The 17,995-nt window shown below is 51.6% G+C and overlaps 2 protein-coding genes across 3 annotated transcripts; one reads left to right on the forward strand and one right to left on the reverse strand.

The window, feature by feature from the left end:
- Nucleotides 1–374: 374 nt before the first annotated feature.
- Nucleotides 375–3,951, reverse strand: NOXO1 (NADPH oxidase organizer 1). 2 transcript variants are annotated; one of them, XM_086622432.1, is made up of 8 exons: nucleotides 3,886–3,951; nucleotides 3,348–3,428; nucleotides 3,159–3,234; nucleotides 2,460–2,640; nucleotides 2,028–2,221; nucleotides 1,675–1,788; nucleotides 1,276–1,393; nucleotides 375–1,029 (listed from the first exon to the last, which is right to left on the reverse strand). In XM_086622432.1, exons 1-8 carry the CDS (start codon nucleotides 3,949–3,951, stop codon nucleotides 375–377), a joined length of 1,485 nt encoding a protein of 494 aa, XP_086478558.1. The 2 variants fall into 2 exon arrangements, with proteins under 2 accessions (XP_086478558.1, XP_086478557.1); XM_086622431.1 differs by having other exon boundaries at nucleotides 1,276–1,515; nucleotides 1,584–1,788.
- An 11,506-nt stretch (nucleotides 3,952–15,457) lies between these two features.
- Nucleotides 15,458–17,773, forward strand: GFER (growth factor, augmenter of liver regeneration). Its single transcript, XM_086622117.1, has 3 exons — nucleotides 15,458–15,676; nucleotides 15,904–16,112; nucleotides 17,456–17,773. Exons 1-3 carry the CDS (start codon nucleotides 15,470–15,472, stop codon nucleotides 17,616–17,618), a joined length of 579 nt encoding a protein of 192 aa, XP_086478243.1. The 5' UTR covers nucleotides 15,458–15,469; the 3' UTR covers nucleotides 17,619–17,773.
- Nucleotides 17,774–17,995: the final 222 nt, after the last annotated feature.

Raw genomic sequence — 17,995 nt, forward strand, 5'->3', positions numbered from 1 at the left:
GCACTGCAGAACGAACTCCTGCCTGGGGGAGAATGAACCGAACCCGCAGTGAGCTCTAACTGACGTAGGAGCTGCCAGACCCGCAGCTGCCGGGACTCCCCTGATGAGTTAAACCACTCAATCCTCTCCTGTCAACTCCAGTAAAGCCCCTCCTGGCTGCCCGGGCTCCCTGTCCAAGCTGCAGCACACATCAGTGTTACCCAGGGAAGCAACGTTGGCACGTGTCTTCCGTCAGGATCTAACCGTGTCCTTGGAAAGCCTTAAGTCCCAAACCCTGCCATTCCCTGTGCCCCTGCGTGACTTCGGCAAGGAGGGTGCCACCTCGGTCGTGGTGCTGGCCCAGGGCTGGGTCCGTGCCCTTCTCCCCGGGGGCATTAGTGCACACTCGGAAGAGGGAGCAGAGCCTGGATGGTGGGCCGGGAGGAAGACTGCTGGACGGCTCGCTTGGTGATGGTGCTGCACTTCTGGAGGATCTCGTGGGCTGAGGGGCGCGTGGGCACCTTGGGGACGCAGGTGGCCAAGTCGGAGTCGCTGAGGGGGTAACTCAGATCAGCTGCCGATGACTCCACAAAGCCAGAATCGTTCCTGTCCTTGTGGGTGAGGCGTGGAGACTCGGTGCTGTGCGTGGCCAAGGTGTGACTCGGGGCACTGCTCCTGGCCTGCTCGACTTCGGGCAGAGATCGTGACAAGTCGGGCTTCCAGCTCAGCTGGCCGTCACGCTCGCTGCTGCTCCCCGAGCTGAGGGACGAGCTGTCTGACTCCAGCTCGGGGGTGGAGCTGGCCCTGGGCAAAGACCTCGATCTGTTTCTCAGAGAGCTTATGTCCTCTTCGGTCTGGTCCAGGGAAGAGCAAGCCCGCACCGCAGGCTGCCCCATGGCCTCCCCCTGGCGCTGGAGAGCCGTCAGAGAGGAGCAGAGGTTCGGGGTGGAGATGTTGAGCCTGCAGTTTATGATGGTCTGGAGCTTGTGGTGAGGATTCTTGTAGGGCTGGAGGCACATGGAGGGCATGTAGCCGGTGCAGCCGTTGTATCTGAGGGGGAGGATGAAGAGCAACACTGAAAAGCGCCCTTCTCCCAGCTCAGCCCAAGGGCAGGGAGGCGAGGACTCAGCCCTGTGCCGTACGTGGGGCATGAGGACGGGCAACCCGTCCCAAGCTAAGGACAATCAACTCAAGGAGCTCCTCTGCACCCTGCTTGGGGAGGAGCAGGCAGGAAGCACCTGCAGCAGGTAACCAGCTCCCTTGGGGAATGGGAGAGCATCGGAACAGCCTCCTTACCGGATGAGCCACCAGCCATCGTCAGATTTCCTGACCACCTCCACGACGACGCCGTTGTTCAGCGAGAGCTCATCTGCCTTCTGGGACTCGTAGGCCCGTGCGACGAAGTACAGGCTGCCTGTGGAGAGGAGGGGGAGGTTGTGTTTGCTTTGTGGAGAAAACGTCTCCATCCCTGTGACCAACCCGCTCAGCAGCCCTGGGGAGCAAGCGAGAGCTGCAGGGCAAGTGTTCTGGGAGTGACTGGTTTGGTCAGAGACCCACTGCTGGTGGCGGAGCTGATCAGAAAAGTCGGAGATCCAGGCAGGGACTCCAAGCAACGTTTGAAGTGGTGGGGGTTTTTGCAGAACTCTTTTTGTTTAAGGAGGAATGTGGTGTCCCCGGGATCAGAAGCAGACTTACCCTCCTCGTTTGAGGTCAAGGGGTTCTGGATGTCCTTGTGGACATCAATCTCTTCCAGGTACGAGGCTGGGAACCAGGCTATCTGCTTGTCTGCGTTTTCCACTAGCCACCATCCTGCGGCAAACAAACAAAAAAATGTTTTTTAACAGCCTGCAAGTAGACAGATGACCATGATCCCTGGGTAGGGACAGGAGGGACATTCTGCTGACACTTGGTTCTTTCCTCCCCTGTAAATCCAAGTGAGCACACCACACGTAGACACCCACCCACACCCACGATGTTGCCGACGGCATTTGCCGAGCTATGGATCACACCCCCCATCCCTGAAACCGCAGAATCCCTGTCACACGCACCAGTCATGTCCTTGATTAAGACTTCAACAATTTCCTTCTTAGCGATTTTGAACGTCTTGTTCTTGGTGTCTTTGGTTTCAAAGGTTTCTATGCATCTGTAGCTCTGGGAGGCCTGGGGGTGTGTAATAGAGGAGAGCTGCTGCCGTGGCTGGTTTTTCTTTTCCCCTCCAATTTCCGATGGCATGATCACAACACTGAAAAGCAAAGTTTAATGTCGGTTTACTGAAAACTCACATGGAAGCTCGAGTTTAGTATTAATTTTGGTGAAAGTGTCTATGCAGTAGGCTAAGAAAAGCACCGGAAACAACACAGTGGAACTTCCCTGCTCCGCTGCCCCGGTACAGAACTGCTGTTTCTCTTCCACCCCTCCTCTACAACATTTCTGTTTCATGAGGACACATACAACTGAAAACCACAACTATCGTTTCATACCTGTTTTCAGGAAAGGAGGGATCTAGGTCTTGGGTCTGGGCCTTGAAAAACTGAATCACGTCTTCGCCCTGGGAGATTTTAGCATCCATTTTCAGCAGCTCCTGGGAGTAAGTTTCCAGCAGTTTCAGTATCTCCAGGCACCTGTTCAGATTCCCACTCTTCCTCTGCTTCATATTCACATCTTTAAAACAACAAGAGCAAAGTTGGTGTGAGACAGTAATGGATCTGGATGCCTCGAGAGCAGCAACTGTTGCCTGAATGTGGGGGTCCCCTCACCCACCACCCTTCCCCACTCAAGCCTAAACCGTGAGAAGCTCAGACAGCAGCCGCCTCGCTAGCATTTTTAATAGCACCTGACAAATTTTAGATATTAAAAATTTGTATCTTTGTTCACACTGAACTGTTGCAAAGAGCTCTGGGCCGATGTTTAAAGTGTAATATTAATTTACCAAGTGCAATTTTCTATTAAAAAGTAGTATTTCTTTTCATTGCTTTCAAGAAAATAATTTAATTTCTTTTAGTTCCGTAACAGACTCGAGCACGTTGATGTAACCCTGCGGCACCACGCCACGAGCAGGAGTGAGCTGGTGCTCTGTTGCAGAGGAAGGTCAGACTCAACTGAAGTCTGTGCCATCAGTTACAGCTGTCCCCGACAGCTCCATCATGTTTGTTGGTCCATCAGAGATTTCGTTTCCTTACCTTTAAACCTGGGTATTGTCCGGTCGGATCTCCTGAGTGAGCCACTCTCAATGGGGAATTTTCTTTTCAGGTCTCTCTAAAAGTGAGGAAGAGGAGAGAATAGTGATGCTTCGCAGCCTCCACGCACAGCTGGGCTCCTTCCCCCCTCCCCAGGGTGGGAATCCTATTTTCAGGGAGATATTCACTTACATGGAATCTCTTAAAGTCTTCGAATGTCCGATAGATGAGAATGTTGTTCTGATCTGACCAAGACACAAACATCATGTAGTTCTGGAAAAATCAGAGGGAAAAGGAATGCATTTTTTTTATCACATTGTTCAATATTGGATGCTTTTAAACCATCGGCGTTTGCCAGGAGCTGCGGTTTAGTTCTGGCTTCAGGCTGCAAGATCGTCACGTTAAAAAATGAAATTAAACATTAGACCTACGAAAATATTTCCTTAATTTCAGGGCCCCAGGTGGGCAATCACTGCTAGAAGACATTATTTGTGACATTGTGAACAGACAGACAGCAGAATCCAAGATAACCATTTTCTTATGATGTTAAGCCCATTATAAAACCAGTCCAGGATCTCTGTCCTGGATAGCAAGGCTCTAATCCCAGCGCTGCGGGAAAATGAGTGAACATACCCCCGTAGAGTAACTCAAAAAGCCCTCTACTTTCCCGATTTGTAAGTATTTAAGGAGAGAAAAAAAAAAATCCAACCAAAAAACCCCATTAAAGTACCTTCTGCTTCCTGCATTGCATGAAGCCTACAGCCTTCAGGTCCACTGGGTACCTGCTGCAGCTCATCTTCCTCAGGCCTGCTCCTCCTTCCCGGGAAGCCCGAGGCTGAGCGGAGACGCGGCTCCGGCCACGACTCCCGCGGTTAAATACTCCGGAGCGGGAGGCATGGCGCAGGCGTCCCGCGCTTCCTCCTCCGCCCAGGAACGCCAGAAATTCCGAGATTTGGCAAACTACCACGTGCCTCTTACCTGTCCCCTGCTTTCAAGACGCAAAAACTCCGGAGTGCAGACGGCAGGGGCGGAGTTCGGAGCGGGGAGGAGAAGGATCTTATCGCATCCTTGCTGGAAAAGGGCTGATAAGCCAGCCCGGCCCTGCGGCTGGGCCGGTTTGTCCACCCAGGGGGGTCGGGGAGGCCACTGGGGCAGCAGCACCTGCTACGGACTGGAATACATCCCCAGGGATGGCCGGGTTGTGTTGGTGGCTCTGTTGCACGGATGTGCCAGTCGGAGCCACCTGCGCTCGCACCAGTCCCAAAAACCCATCCAGAAGGTGGCTTGTCACAAAGCAAAAACCAGACACAACGCGACGCGTGTGCCAGCCGTTACAAATCTCTTTTCTTGGTTGCTTTGTCCTGTCTGTTGAGACACTTGGCTCTAAAGGGCCTCTGGTAGCTGTATCAATGATGGCACGCTCTCAGAAACGAGCGGGAGATGCTGATGCCAACGTTGCTGGAGCAAAGGATGGACAAACCCATCCCCATCCCACGGGTGTAACCGAAAAAGTCCCACAGCTTCTCAGGTGTGAACACACGATGGAGACTCAGCTTCAGGCGCCCTGTGCTCTGTCCCACATCAAGCCAGGTGTCTGTACCCACCCAGGGCGACCAACAGCTCTGCCCAGGGACCAGCTCCTGCTGCCTGGAGGCACGGCAGGACCAGTAATTACAGCCCTGGGAAGCCTGTCCTTTCACCGACCCGCTGCCTCCTGCATGCCTCAGGTTATGACTTGGCTGATGGGCATCTGTGTGATCAAACCGCCTTCGCCGTCCTCCCTCCCCCTCCTCTTTGATGAAGATTGATGATTAAATTGAATCATTATCCTTATTGGAGCCCAAATTGAGAGGCTCAGCCCCACCTTCCCTTTTCATTTTCCAGTTACACCTGGTGTCTCACAAGCCTCAGCAACAGCTGCGGCTGATTTTTCATCTACCAAAAAAAACCCCAGAATCTGGATAGGAAGCCAACCAGGATTCCTTCTGGATGGCCAGAAAACATGGTGAGTGAGGCCTTAGTTTGCATTTCATGAGCACGGGAGGCTGCTCCTGCACAGCAGGATGGCACTTTCTGGGGACAAAAGAAGCATTTTCGTTGCAGTTCCATCTATTGCTGCTGGATATCTGTCCTCCATTGGGAAGGGAAAGTCATACAGAGAGCACTTGGGTCCCGTGCGTAGGTTTAGTGGGAAAACCCCTTCGATGGCATCTCCAGGGCACTTCCTGCCTCAGGAAGCCAGACAGGATCTGCCCCACGGAAAGGTGATGCAAAGCAGCTCGCTGCCCTCAACAGCCCTGGAATCGGACCCTCCAGCCCTCTGTTCACACAGGGTCCAGCAAAAGCACGTGCTGTTAAATCCACCTGGCTCAAAGGTCAGGTTTTTACGGAGAGAGGATAAACCACTTCATCTAGCAAGTTTATTCTTTACGATCGTGCTGATCTAGAAGTACCAGTCTCTGAGGTGGCAAAACCCCTCACCGACTCCATCATCACATCCACGCTCACAGGCTTCTCCTTGGCAGCCGAGCCAGGTCCAAGCCGCCTTCACATGGCTGTTAGGTGGCTCTCAGAAATTGCTGGAACCAAGGCTGTCAACAAAGCACGTTTCATTGGCTTCCTGTCTCAGAACAAACACAAAGCACAATGTATTTCCAAGAGCGTAAAAGTTTAAACATGTTTACCCTGAATGGGAAACGCCAAAGACAATTAAGGTCCTGGAGGAGCTGCAATCCCTGCGTGCATGGGAGATGGTGGGGGAGGTTGGGACAGCACCTCGCTCCACCTCGGCAAGCGCTGCGGGTGTCAGTGAGAACAAAAGCAGGGAACAGCCTTGGCCAGTTCCAAAGGCTTTGCCATATTTTGCCATTCTTGGGGAATTCAAGCAGAAGGGAGGTGTGAAAAACATATAATGAAATATTACGACAGAAGGTGAAACTGCATGGAGGATCGCAAGGCTGAAGAGGCTGAAGAGCCAGCCATGCAGTCTGGAGAGATGATTTTCTAGGGGAGATTGGCTGGTGTAAAGGATGTCAGATAAAGCGAAGCATGAGCAAAACTGCTCAAAACTCACTAATTAGTTCTTGAGGAAATCTATTGCAGAAGCAACGGTCACTGCCATGCAGAACAGGGGTACGATGGCAAGAATGGCCAGGCACTACTACAGCATCACAGAGGAACGGTTGGGTTGGGTTGGAAGGGACCCTAAAGACCATCTCGTTCCAACCCTCCTGCCACGGACAGGGACACCCTCCACTAAACCAGGCTGCTCAAAGCCTTGTCCAAATAACACCACTTCTGGTGTCATCTCGGAGAGCCCAGTTCAAGGCTCTGAAGTTGTCACACCAGTATCGTTGCCTTGTTGTTATCAAGTTGGATGTCAAGAAACTGTCTGCTCAAGAGATTGAGCTAATGAGTCATGTCATGTTAGTCCGAAGTGACGATACCTGCGAAAACGAAGGCAAGGCCGTGCCAGATGGCTTCTGGATCAGCATGAGCGCTCTTCAACAGCGTTACTGCAACTCCTTCTCAAAGCCTGGCAAGTCAGGGCCATTTCTGTTGAGAAAGATGGATAACTGGTTAGAAGAGGCCATTAATTCCACTTCTCTGCTGGACACATTTGGGCACATTTCCAAAATAAAAAACCCACCAAACCAAAAACATTTTCCTGATATTACGTCAAGTTTACTTTGTCTTTTCTACTACTTCCATATTACCCTGCCATAAATTGGTACTTCCTGATGTGTAATTATTAACTGAAGAGTAGGAGCAGCCTGCCTGTAAAGAGCAAAACTCAGCAAGTATTGCGGGGTGCTGCTATTTCATCATCAGTATTTATTGACATATTTGTTGAGGACAGCAGTTACTTTTTTCTTCAGTTGTTTTTACAAGGTACAAAAGAGATCATAAATTAACAAGAGAACATAAATTAAGAAAGCTGGACTGTCCAGCTTTGTCAAGGCTGAGGAAATGCAAGTTTTCCCCCGTGATAAGTGCACTCGTTTTGCAGCCCACTTCCAGACGGCCACGCACACCTCGCCACGGCGGAGCTCTGCCTCCTGCGACTCCAGGAACATCACTGGTGCCATGAACAGCTGCTCTGGGTATAGGAAATACTGTCTGTGTCACAGAAAGTGACTGGGAAGTCACACCAGGGTCCCTGCCCCAAAGAGCCCACAGTCTGAAGGACAAGGTGGGTCATCAAGTGGCTTCAGAGAGTCCCCTGGCCACCCGGGCTGCCCCCTCCACTATTTCCATTACAAGACTGGCTTCCCTCCACTGAGTGTAAAATGTCCATGACAAATAAACCCTGAGGGTCTGGTTTTCTTTTCGTTTCACTATGGATCAGGAGTAAATCCAGTGTGTTTAACCAGAGTAGAGCAGCCTGGGTGGGACAAGTGCCTGGAGCACCCTTTCACTGCACCCAGTGAGAGCCAGAAGCAGGGTTTCAGCACGCAGGGGTAGCCAAAGGCAGCTCTTCACCAGCTCCACCGCAGCCGTTTTCAAAGTCCAACCACCAATGGCCTTGTCACAAATTTCAAAAAAGAGAAGGAGCTGTGCTACGAACATCCTTTACCACCTACGGAAGTCAGGTCCAACTGGTTAGTGACCTGTACATCCCACGGCTGCAGAAGTGTGGGACTCCAAAGCAGGCATTTCTTTTTCTACACCGAGCACAGGAGGAACCAGTCACACTCACTGACTGGGGAAAGGCAAGGAGAGAAAATGTCCTCAAACCACCCTTGAGACACTATGGCTGCAAAAAAAAGCTATGGAAAGGATCCGCAGGCACAGCCAAGGGGGGCCCTTCCCTGGAACGATGTCGGCAGGAGAGCTTCATCTTTTCCCACCGTTACCTTCAGGATCAAAACCTGCCCTTTGCTGTTCTTGAAGGTCACCTGTGATAACACAGGACCTATCAGCACCTTTAATGAAAAGCCCAGCTGCTAAAACCTGATTTTAAGAGTACAAAGAGGTTTTGGACTTCCAATAAACAGAGAAAGAGACCCTTATTTAAAAATTAAAAGAAAAAAAAACAGACACTGGAGATGACAAAAATATCCTTCACCTCATAAACAAAGGAAGCAGTTGAACTTTCACACAGGCCGGGATGAGAGATTTTGCAAGGTCTAATCCAGAAGAAGGTATTTCATTTCCTCCTAATTTCAGCAGCTGCTGCAGGCACGAAAGCCTTTTTCGGGGGCCAGCGGATCCGCTTCAGGAAGGCTCGGAGCGCACGCGGCAGCGCGGCACCTCTCCGTCCCCAGCAGCGGCGGCACGGCAGGAGCTTCGGAAGAGGCACGTCCATCCATCCATCCCCAGTGTGGGCTTCCCAAACCACTGGTGTCAGAGTTACCCCAGGGCACACAGGGCTCGAGCACGCAGAGCCGTGGTAAGTGGCACTGGGCGTGCAATGACGGGACCCGGGCGGCAGGAACCTGCACCAGGGCTTCGTGCAGGACCTTCCTCTCCAGGTGATGAACCTGCAGGGTGTGCACAGCACCAGGAATGCCTTCTGCAGTACCTGCAAGCAGCGTTTTAATTCGCACCGCAGTGAATTGCTGCAGCTTTTAACAATTTACTCCTGCTACAAAGCCCAGAGACCCAGCAAGGCTGAGGGGGTTCCTCTGGTCTCCACCAGCTCAGGCTGGGAAGGCAGCGTTTCCTGGAAGGAAGAAAAAGAAATTTTGCAGTGCTGCTGCCTGTGCTGTCTCAGATACAGTCCCAGCCAGCAAGGCCCTACAGCAGTGCTGGGAAAAGACAGTGCTCATTTTCTACAAGCCTTTTCCACAAGGAAACTGCATGGGATTGCTGCGGCTTTGTGAGCCAGCACGTGGATGGGGGCTGGACTTCTTGGGCACTTTCGTTGTCCTTTGTGCTCCGTGCCTGTTTCTGCTTTCCTCTCCCACCTCCGTGTGAATCCCATTCCTTTCAACCTGCAGTCTCCTGCGATAACTCCTTGGTTATTGCCCCCCCGCAGGAGACCAGGGCTCAGGACACAGGGGTCCCGTCCTCAGTTGCAGCCAGACAGCTGGTATAAAATCTCAGCGTCACATCAAACTCCCTCAAACCTCACACCGGCCGGCTGAGAGGGGTGAAAGCAACGGAGCAACTTTTCCTTGGAATGCCCTCAGAATCCAGCCGCCCAGCCCAGGGAGAAAGCAGCATTCGTGGGAGGTTTGCTCGTCACCCAGGGCACGATGGACAGGTCCCTGTTTACCAAGCACTTGTTGCAGCAACTTCATAGCACCTTTGGAGAAGTGGCATGCTTTTCTAAGGTTATGCAAAGGACAAAGGCGTGATTCAAGAAGAAAACTTCCAGGAAGGATGAGAATGTAACTTAAGCTGCTGTAAGAGAAAGTTTCCTGCATCATTTCCTAGAAAAACAAAAAAAAAAAAGAAAAAGGTGTTTGATGAGTGCATGGCGTGCTCCAAGGCCAACGTGATGTGTGCACATGCTGGGACCCAGCCACGGCAAGTGAAGGGAGATGGAAGGCAGGGTGGAGTTTCCAAGGGGTTTCACGCCTCGAGGAAGCTGTGCTTCTGCAGTGCACAGCCTGCCCCACACGCTCGGAAATCCATCAGGGGAGAATCCCAGAACACAACCCGTACGGCCAACGGCACGCGAGGCAAGCACCGGTGAACGTGTGGAAACGCCGTTTTCACTCAGGCAAAATCTATTTTTACTTCGTGCTAAATACGGTACAGCCTGATTGGAGACAAGACCGTTGTATTCCGCCCAGATTAGTCACAGGAATGCTCACTCCAGTCTTACCCCTTCCTCATTCCCCACCGCATCCACAGCAGAATATGCAAAGCGCCTTATCTCCCGTAGGGTTTGCACCGGTAGCTCAAGTTAAAAGTTCACCTTTATTTCAGGGCAGAAACAAGACCGTTGTGTTCCTTGCCTCCTTCAGAAAACAGAGAAAGCAATTTAATCTTCACTCAAAAGCCTGTCAGGAGAAGAGTAATGTGGAAGAAGAACTGTTGGTTTGTTAATGTTTAATTCGTAATGATTTAACACGTCCTCGCAGCAATCATTACCTGAGAAAAGTCTCTTCCTCCACCACTGATTGGGACTTACTGCTGCCCACTTGCTTTGACCTACTTCTAGAAAAAGGAATCGCCCCAAAACCAGGGAGAGGTGCATAAGGATGAGGAAAAAGACGGAAACCACCATCCTGTGGTACAGGATATACCCTGTACGTATACACAGATACACCTGTCCCGTGTGGTAGAAGCGATTTTAAAAGCACAGCTCTCGTAACAACAGGGTCATTAACTTTTGGGAGACAAAAATGGGAGTCTGATAAGGAAGAACTCTCAAAATCCACACGGGAAACACGCTACAACATTTTAAAATGAACTTCAAAGAGTGTCGTCCTACTAAAACGACGGGTGCTCCCATGGGGCAGTCGGTCCTGCCGCCACAGCAGCCCCTGCCCACGCCGGAGCCCACCCTGAGCTCTGCCAGCATTCGCCCAGGGCAGCCAGGCCAGTCGCCTTTCGCAAAGCCCAGAGGAACAGCAGCTGCTTGCTGAAGATTTTGTGCTTTTTTTTTCCCCAGAGCACAAAAGGAAAACCCCAATTCTGCTGTGATTGTGCTCAGAATGCACAAACCGATTCCATGGATGCTCAGAAAGAGTCTTGGACGGTGGAGGCAAAGACCAGAGCAAGACACAAGCATTGGAGAACTGGCTGCACCAACCTGCAGAAAATAGTTAGTTTTCTCCCTCTCCCTGCCATTGCAAATGTAGACACCACTACTTTTGAGTTCTCATTTTAATCAGCAAGAGGATCCACACCGAAAAACAGCACAAACCTTGAAATAACACACTGCTGTCTCTGGGTATGGACCCAGATTTGGGCACGGCAGAGTCCTGGCATCCCCCGTGCGAAGTCTTACGGCTCAGGCTGTTTTGAACAGATTTTAACAGCTCTGGACAAATCTGAGTGAAGGGTATCAGCATGGCAGCAGGCTCCTTCCTGCAACTGGGAGATAAATTCACACCTTAGGAAATTTTGCAGGTGATGCATTTCTTGTATACAAGCAAACCTGTTCGATCTGAGTCACTTACCTGGAAATATACATTATTTTTTTCTGCTGCTATTTCCTAGTTGACAGTAATTTCACAAACAACTGCATGACTAATTCCTGATGCTGGCTTTGTAACTGGTTGGACTGGAGGCTCACATCCTCACATGTAAATACAAGTCCACTTCCTGTTGGTGTTTTTCCCTGAGGAGAGCAACAGTTACACTCAACTGGAACTATCTACAAAACCATCACAAAAACCACAGTAAGAATCCTGAGGTGTATAGGGTAACATTTTCCAAAGAATTTTAAATAAATTAATGAAATTCAGTGGTGTTTAGAGTCCCAAATGAAGCAGAAGGCTCTGAGAATATTATTCCCTTGTTCTCTGATCAAAATCTGACTTTTTATTGCAGTAATGGAGAAAAATGCATGCCAGCAGGCACTGCGGGCACACTGGCTCTGCAGGCCGTACATTTCCATGCAATCCCATTGTTCCTGAGAAAGTGGGTGTGCAGGTGGCAGCAAGAGTTCTGTCCTCTCTCTGTTAGTGAAGCCATTAGCTTTGGAAATTAGCAGCCCTTCTGTAGATATCATCACACCCACACGTAAATGGGCATCTGTTTGTAACCTGGGATCAAGCTGCTGGGAAAAGAGCTGCCTGGAGCCTCATTGGGATCATCCTTCCTTGGGATCATCCTTCCTTGGCATCTCCTCTCCTTGGGGTATCCTTTCCTTGGAGTCACCCCTCCTTTGCTCAGGAGCTGCATTTAATCTCAGGCCTTTGCTGTTGCCCAAAGCCTGCTGTAGGTCTGCCTGTGCCATGTGTTTTGCCCATCCTGAATCAACTTTCTGGCCACAATGCAGCGGGGCTCAGAGGGCCACGGGGGTGTCTGGCCCCCAGGGGTGACTGGCCCCAGAGGGATGTCCAGCCCTGGGGGGGTGTCCAGCCCAAGCTGTCACCTTCGTGCTAGAGAGCAAGCGGAGGGATGCGTATCTGGCCCCAACTACGGGTCATCTCCCGTTGCCAGCCCGTTTCTTCCTTCCCCTGCACCCACTGTCAGCTGCCATTTCACAAGCTGTTGTTTAGCAAGTGCCAAAGATAAGAGGAGAACATCAAACAGCAGTCTTCCTCTGAGAAAGGCAAACACGCTCTTTTCGTTTTCTCAAGCACAGGTTTTACTAATGCTTCCTGGTAATCACTGCCATTGCCATCCTGCACATTAATTACCCCCTCCCAGTCACGGATCAAGCAGCTGCTGGGAAGAGGCACCTATTCAGCGGGCTTCAGCGAGCCCAGCCTCGCAGACACAAATAATTGAAAAGTAGGTGCTTTGTTGGCAGCACCCGCACCCAGGAGCGCTGCAGGGTGCCACTGTCAGCACTGCCTGCACCACAGACCAAGGAAGCCTGGGCTGGGCAGCGCGGGATGGAGCCATGCTTTGCCCCCTGCCCCCAGGAAGCAGCTGCTCTTGGAGGGGTCTTTGTTAGGAGCTCATTTGGCAACGGGCTCTGCCACACTGCCAGCTCCTAAATGACAGTGCTACAAACAGAGGGCTAAGGGGGAGCTTGCACCACCAGGGGCTCACCGCGGGTGCCTTCGGCCCCAGAGCTCCGTCCTCACCAAGCCCACATGCCGCCCACCCACACTGCAGCTTCTCTGAGCGCCCTTGGGCAGGCTCGGGGCAGCGGCGGCACGAGGACGCGCAGGGATGCTCCGGTGTCGCGCCATCCCGGCCAGGGACACGTGGCTGAACACCGACACCCACCGGGACCCTCCACGGGGCACCCACAGGCTCCTGCCGGGACACAACGGAAGGGTTGTCCAAGGGAGAGCAGGAAGGAGGGCTGCCAAGTCCTTCCTCTGCTCTGCACCGTGTTCCTTCCTTGGGACGGATTTAATGTAACATTAGGCTCTGTGCTTGGATTCAGTTAGAGACAGGAAAGTGGATTTCCTCACACTGATTTAAATCTGAGCATCTCCCAATTTTTTTCCTCGCCTGCTTTGAAACAAGATGACGCTGGTGGTGAGGGCAGAGAAAATTTGCAGCACCTTTTCCTAAAGAGCCAGCTCTGCTCTTAAAACCGACCAGAATAGGGGCAGGGGGAGCAACACTGAGCACAAATCCCTCTGTAAGGAACAGCCTATTTCCGTTTTATGAACTTTTTGCTTTTAAATAAAAATCAAACTCACTTATATTTTAACTAAATAATGGAATCACCAACAAGGAAGCAAGCAGACTGTTAACAGCCGAGCAAGATTGCTTTGATTTAGAAACATCTCTGCAGCTATTTAATCGCGTGAAGGCCAAGCAATAAAGCACTGTAGGAAATTCCCCAGGTCTCTCTTTCAGATACCAACATACATTTTTTCCTGAATTAAAAAAAAAATAAAAGAGGTCATCACCATCATTTAAATATTTATTGGCGGGTAAGGAAAACAAACATAAAGAATGTCTTTTCCCTTACTTGATCTTTCCTTCGTGTGTGAAATGTAGATATATAGTGGGCTGTAACTTCAGACAAAGCCACTCCAGCAGATCCTGTCAGTTACTCACGTGTCTTCTCCCTCCCTCACCAACATCAGCAAAGAAATGTTCTCACGAAATTGCAAATAAAAAAACCCCAACAACAGAGCACTTGTCAATAGGAGGCTCGAAGATGGAGATTCAGATCATCAGCTCAGCGCTACACAGACCAGGAAACAGATCAGCCATTTCCATGTAAAACACACTCAGTTCTGGAATCTTTTTGAAGGCAAGTCTTTGAAGCATTTCTCTAAAATAATGCATTACCTACTAAACATCTTACACCACACTATGTTAAATATATCAGAGGGTAACAGCTGAAAATGAGCCGTATTTTTCCAGCAACTTCCACATAAATTGTGTCTTTGCAGAACTGGCAGCACAACAGCACTTAACATCAGGCAAAAGACTCAAGATGCATTTCAAATCAGCTACGAAACACCTGGAGGGAAAAAGATGTGGATAAGCACAGCTCTTTGTAGGAGCAAGAGCTGCTAAGGAGAAAGGTCCCAGGCCACGAACGCCTGAAGGGATATGAAAAGGGCTGGTGCTGCCTGAAGGTGAAGAGGAGGAGAGGAGGGGAGGCAAAAACCTATCCCAGTCAACCAATACAAGATTTCTTAAGATGGTATTTTGGCCCATCTCTGTCTTGGCCATACATCTGTTTGCATTAAACAAAGTAATCATGTATTTCTCTTGACCTGCAGGACACGAAGTGGTAAAAAGTGGAAATGGATGCAAAATTCCCATTCTAGAGTGTATTCTCCACAGTGGGAGACTTACCCTGTGGCCTTGAAACCTTTAATGCACGACAGCGTCAAACCAAAAAGGAGAAGAGCGAGTCTGTGCCGCCTTCTGACTTTTCATCCTCTGACCCTCACCAAGAATTCCCAAGGCAGCTGTGTCTCGAGGGCTGGCTGCGGAGTGTGCTTCGGATAATCACACCTGCTGGACTATGGGATAGATTGGCCAAAAGCTTTATCTGCCACAGCTAATTAGCCTTTCCACGGTGTGAGATGTGGCTCCGAAGCTGATGCCATGCGGGACCGTTGTCCGGGTTCGCTCCGAGCTGGGTCACCATCCTCACGTGCGTGCAGAGCCTGTGGCTCCAGAGGAGGGAAGGGAAACCTGCTGGATGTCCCCTTGAGACGAAGAGCTGAGGAAAAGCTGGGGCTCTCGCTCCTTCCCCCCACACCCGGGGGGCTCACCGCTTCCACCGACCTCTCCTGCTGCAGGAGGTAAGTAAATCCTTCCCCAACAAGCAGGAGTTCAAACACTTAGAATTTGTTACAGGCGTGTTCTGCCGTGAGTGCACGAGTCGGGATGGAGCTATCCATTTGTTTTGCAACTCACACAAATTTAATTTGTTCTTTAACTCACACGACCGCTGTGCTGGAGGTGACGCTGAGGTAGGTGCCCTCCGCCGCCGCCGGCGTGTGAAAGAGCAGCTCCGTGCCACGAGTTCTGCCACACACAGTATCTTTATATATATTTATACATATTTATGCACAGATGGAGGGTGGACAAGCGCTGACAGAGGACTCATACCACTGCACCCCGCGAAGGAAAACCTGCCCTGCTCGCCTCCAACACCAGATTCAGCCCCCGAGCCTGCTGCCGCACGGCTCAAAGCCATCAGAAACCTCACGTCTGTGCGCGGTGTGACGGGGAAGGCCCGGGCCGAGCCGGGCACCGCCGGGCACCGCGGGCCGTTCAAATGGCGGCCTCCCGCCGTGCACCGCGGCGCCAAGATGGCGGCGCCCGGCGAGGGGCGGCCGGGCCGCGGCGCCTCGCCGTTCCCGGGCACCGAGAGCGGCCCCTTCGCCTTCCCGTTCGCCGTCCCGCACGGCGCCGCGGGCTCCGCAGCGGAGGAGCCGGCCGAGAAGCCGTGCCGAGCCTGCACGGATTTCAAGAGCTGGCTGCGCCAGCAGAGGAAGCGGGCGGGCCCGGGCGGCGGGGTGAGGAGGCGGTGTGTCCCCCTCGGGGCGCGGCGGGGCCGGGGCGGCTTTCCCCGCAGCGGGAGGGTGAGGGCGGCCGCCGTCGTCCCCCCGGCGGCGGAGGGGGCTCTGCCGTTGTCCCCGCGGGGCGCGAAGGGCCTGTCCGCCCCCCCTTCCCCCTGAGCGCACAAGGCGCCATCTCCCCACCGGGCCCCGTCCCCCCCTCACAGCCGTCTCTCCTGCTCCAGGACCCGGTTGCGGAGGAGAAGGAGCCGCCGGCGGGCTGCCCGCTGGACAGCGAGCAGCTGGGGCGCAGTGCCTGGGCCCTGCTGCACACCGTGGCCGCCTACTACCCCGACCGCCCCTCCGGCGAGCAGCAGAGCGACATGAGGGACTTCATCCGCCTCTTCTCCAAGTTCTACCCCTGCGAGCACTGTGCCGAGGATCTGAGGGAAAGGTGCGGGCCTTCCTCGGGGTGTCTTGGCGGCTGCTGGCCCGAAACGCTGGGCTGCAGCGGCCGTCTGCGTGTCGGCAGCGCTGCCGGCGCGTGGGGTTCGTGGCGGCCTGAACGGGTTTCTTCCATTATAGCATAAATCGGAGATACGCTGTCTCAAAAAGCAAATACCTTTTCTTGTGCAGTCAGGTTGTCCGCTGCCTCCCCCGAGGCGATTTCCGGATTTTCTGGTTCAAACCGGACGTGCGCTCGGTTGTGGAATTAGACTGGGACTTGAAATAATTTGGCTTTCAGGAGGCAAGTGTTCTTCTAGCCTAGAAAATCTCCTTTACCGGCACCCTCATCAGTGGAGGCAAAGGCTGGAACGGGCTGTGATGTTTGATTTAGAAGGCCATGGAGCTGCTGGAGCGGGTCCAGAGGAGGCCACGGAGATGATCCGAGAGCTGGAGCACTTCTGCTGTGGAGACAGGCTGAGAGAGTTGGGGCTGTTTAGCCTGGAGAAGAGAAGGCTCCAGGGAAACCTTCTAGTAGCCTTCCAGTACTTAAAGGGCCTACAGGAAAGCTGGAGAGGAGCTTTGGACAAGGGCGTGTAGTGACAGGACACGGGGCGATGGCTTTAAACTGAAAGAGGGGAGGTTTAGATTGGATCTAAGGAAGAAATTTTTCACTCTGAGGGTGGTGAGGCACTGGACCAGGTTGCTCAGAGAAGCTGTGGCTGCCCCATCCCTGGAAGTGTTCAAGGCCAGGTTGGATGAGGCTTTGGGCAATGTGGTGTAGTAGAGGGTTTCCCTGCCCATGGCAGGGGGGTTGGAACTGGATGATTTTTGAGGTCCCTTCCAACCCAAACCGTTCTATGATTCTATGAGAAAGTTTTCTAATTCTGTTACTGTCAACTTGTTTCTCAAAAGTTTCAACTCCTCTTTTCTGAATGATGAACATGCAAAAAAAAAGTTTTGAAACCTAATTATTGACTTAGGAGGCATCACAGGGCAAAGCAACTGCTCAGTTTTTTTAATTTATTATTCTATTTTTCCAGTTTGGTGTTTTGGTGAGCTCAAGTACTTCTTGCTTTTTAGCATAGATAAGCTATTTGACTCCTGTGTCTTTACCAGTTGACAAGATTAGGCAGTGAATGAAACCAAGCCAGTTGCAGCCACCAGTATTTTATAGTGGAGATTTGGCTTCTGATAATTACTGATCTCCATGTGCTCTCTTCTGGGTTCTCTTTGGGAACTCATCGTGCAGTAGCAGAAAAGGCAACTGGCTGGTTGTGGTACGTGCCTGCTTTGGGTGTTAAGTTGGTGACTGCAAAGAAGTAACCTTTGTTTCCTCTTCCCTGTTTGCAGGTTACGTACAAATCAGCCTGATACTAGCAACAGAAATAACTTCTCCCAGTGGTTGTGTCGTCTTCATAACGAAGTGAACAGGAAGCTGGGGAAGTCTGAATTTGACTGCTCTCGTGTGGATGAGCGCTGGCGAGATGGTTGGAAAGACGGTAGTTGCGACTAATCCGTAAGGACTGCTCTGGAAATCTGACAGACCAGTTCAAGCTGGTGTAGAGTGACTACAGGGAGATGTGTGAGTCAACAGCTGCGTGTGTGCGTGCTTGTGTGCATGACTGATGTGGCTTGTGGAAATAAAGGTAAACTGGTTCGAAAAGTCAACTTGAAAATCTTATCCTAATAATATTTTAGTAAATGACTACCTAAATGTATTACCTGAGGGACTGAGGCCTTACGTTTGACACAGGAATTGCCAGAAAACTGTGAAATTGAGTCACTGACAAACTCATGGAGAGTTTTTCATTTTCATTGTGACATTTCCTTATTTTAGGGGCATTTGCTTATTTCTGTGACTAGAATTTGTTTTCCCTGAACACAGTTGTA

The sequence above is a fragment of the Tauraco erythrolophus genome, chromosome 17 (assembly GCF_009769465.1).
Source record: "Tauraco erythrolophus isolate bTauEry1 chromosome 17, bTauEry1.pri, whole genome shotgun sequence".
Classification (NCBI taxonomy): Eukaryota; Metazoa; Chordata; class Aves; order Musophagiformes; family Musophagidae; genus Tauraco; species Tauraco erythrolophus.

Excerpts from the sequence above, each read along its gene's own strand:
- NOXO1 (XM_086622431.1), bottom strand. The coding sequence starts at position 3,951 with ATGAGCTGCAGCAGGTACCCAGTGGACCTGAAGGCTGTAGGCTTCATG. Across the intron at positions 2,641-3,158 it reads GACAATACCCAGGTTTAAAG|ATGTGAATATGAAGCAGAGG; the intron begins GTAAGGAAACGA and ends GTTGTTTTAAAG. Across the intron at positions 2,222-2,459 it reads CCCTCCTTTCCTGAAAACAG|TGTTGTGATCATGCCATCGG; the intron begins GTATGAAACGAT and ends TTTGCTTTTCAG.
- GFER (XM_086622117.1), top strand. The coding sequence starts at position 15,470 with ATGGCGGCGCCCGGCGAGGGGCGGCCGGGCCGCGGCGCCTCGCCGTTC. Across the intron at positions 15,677-15,903 it reads GGGCGGGCCCGGGCGGCGGG|GACCCGGTTGCGGAGGAGAA; the intron begins GTGAGGAGGCGG and ends CTCCTGCTCCAG. Across the intron at positions 16,113-17,455 it reads GCCGAGGATCTGAGGGAAAG|GTTACGTACAAATCAGCCTG; the intron begins GTGCGGGCCTTC and ends CCCTGTTTGCAG.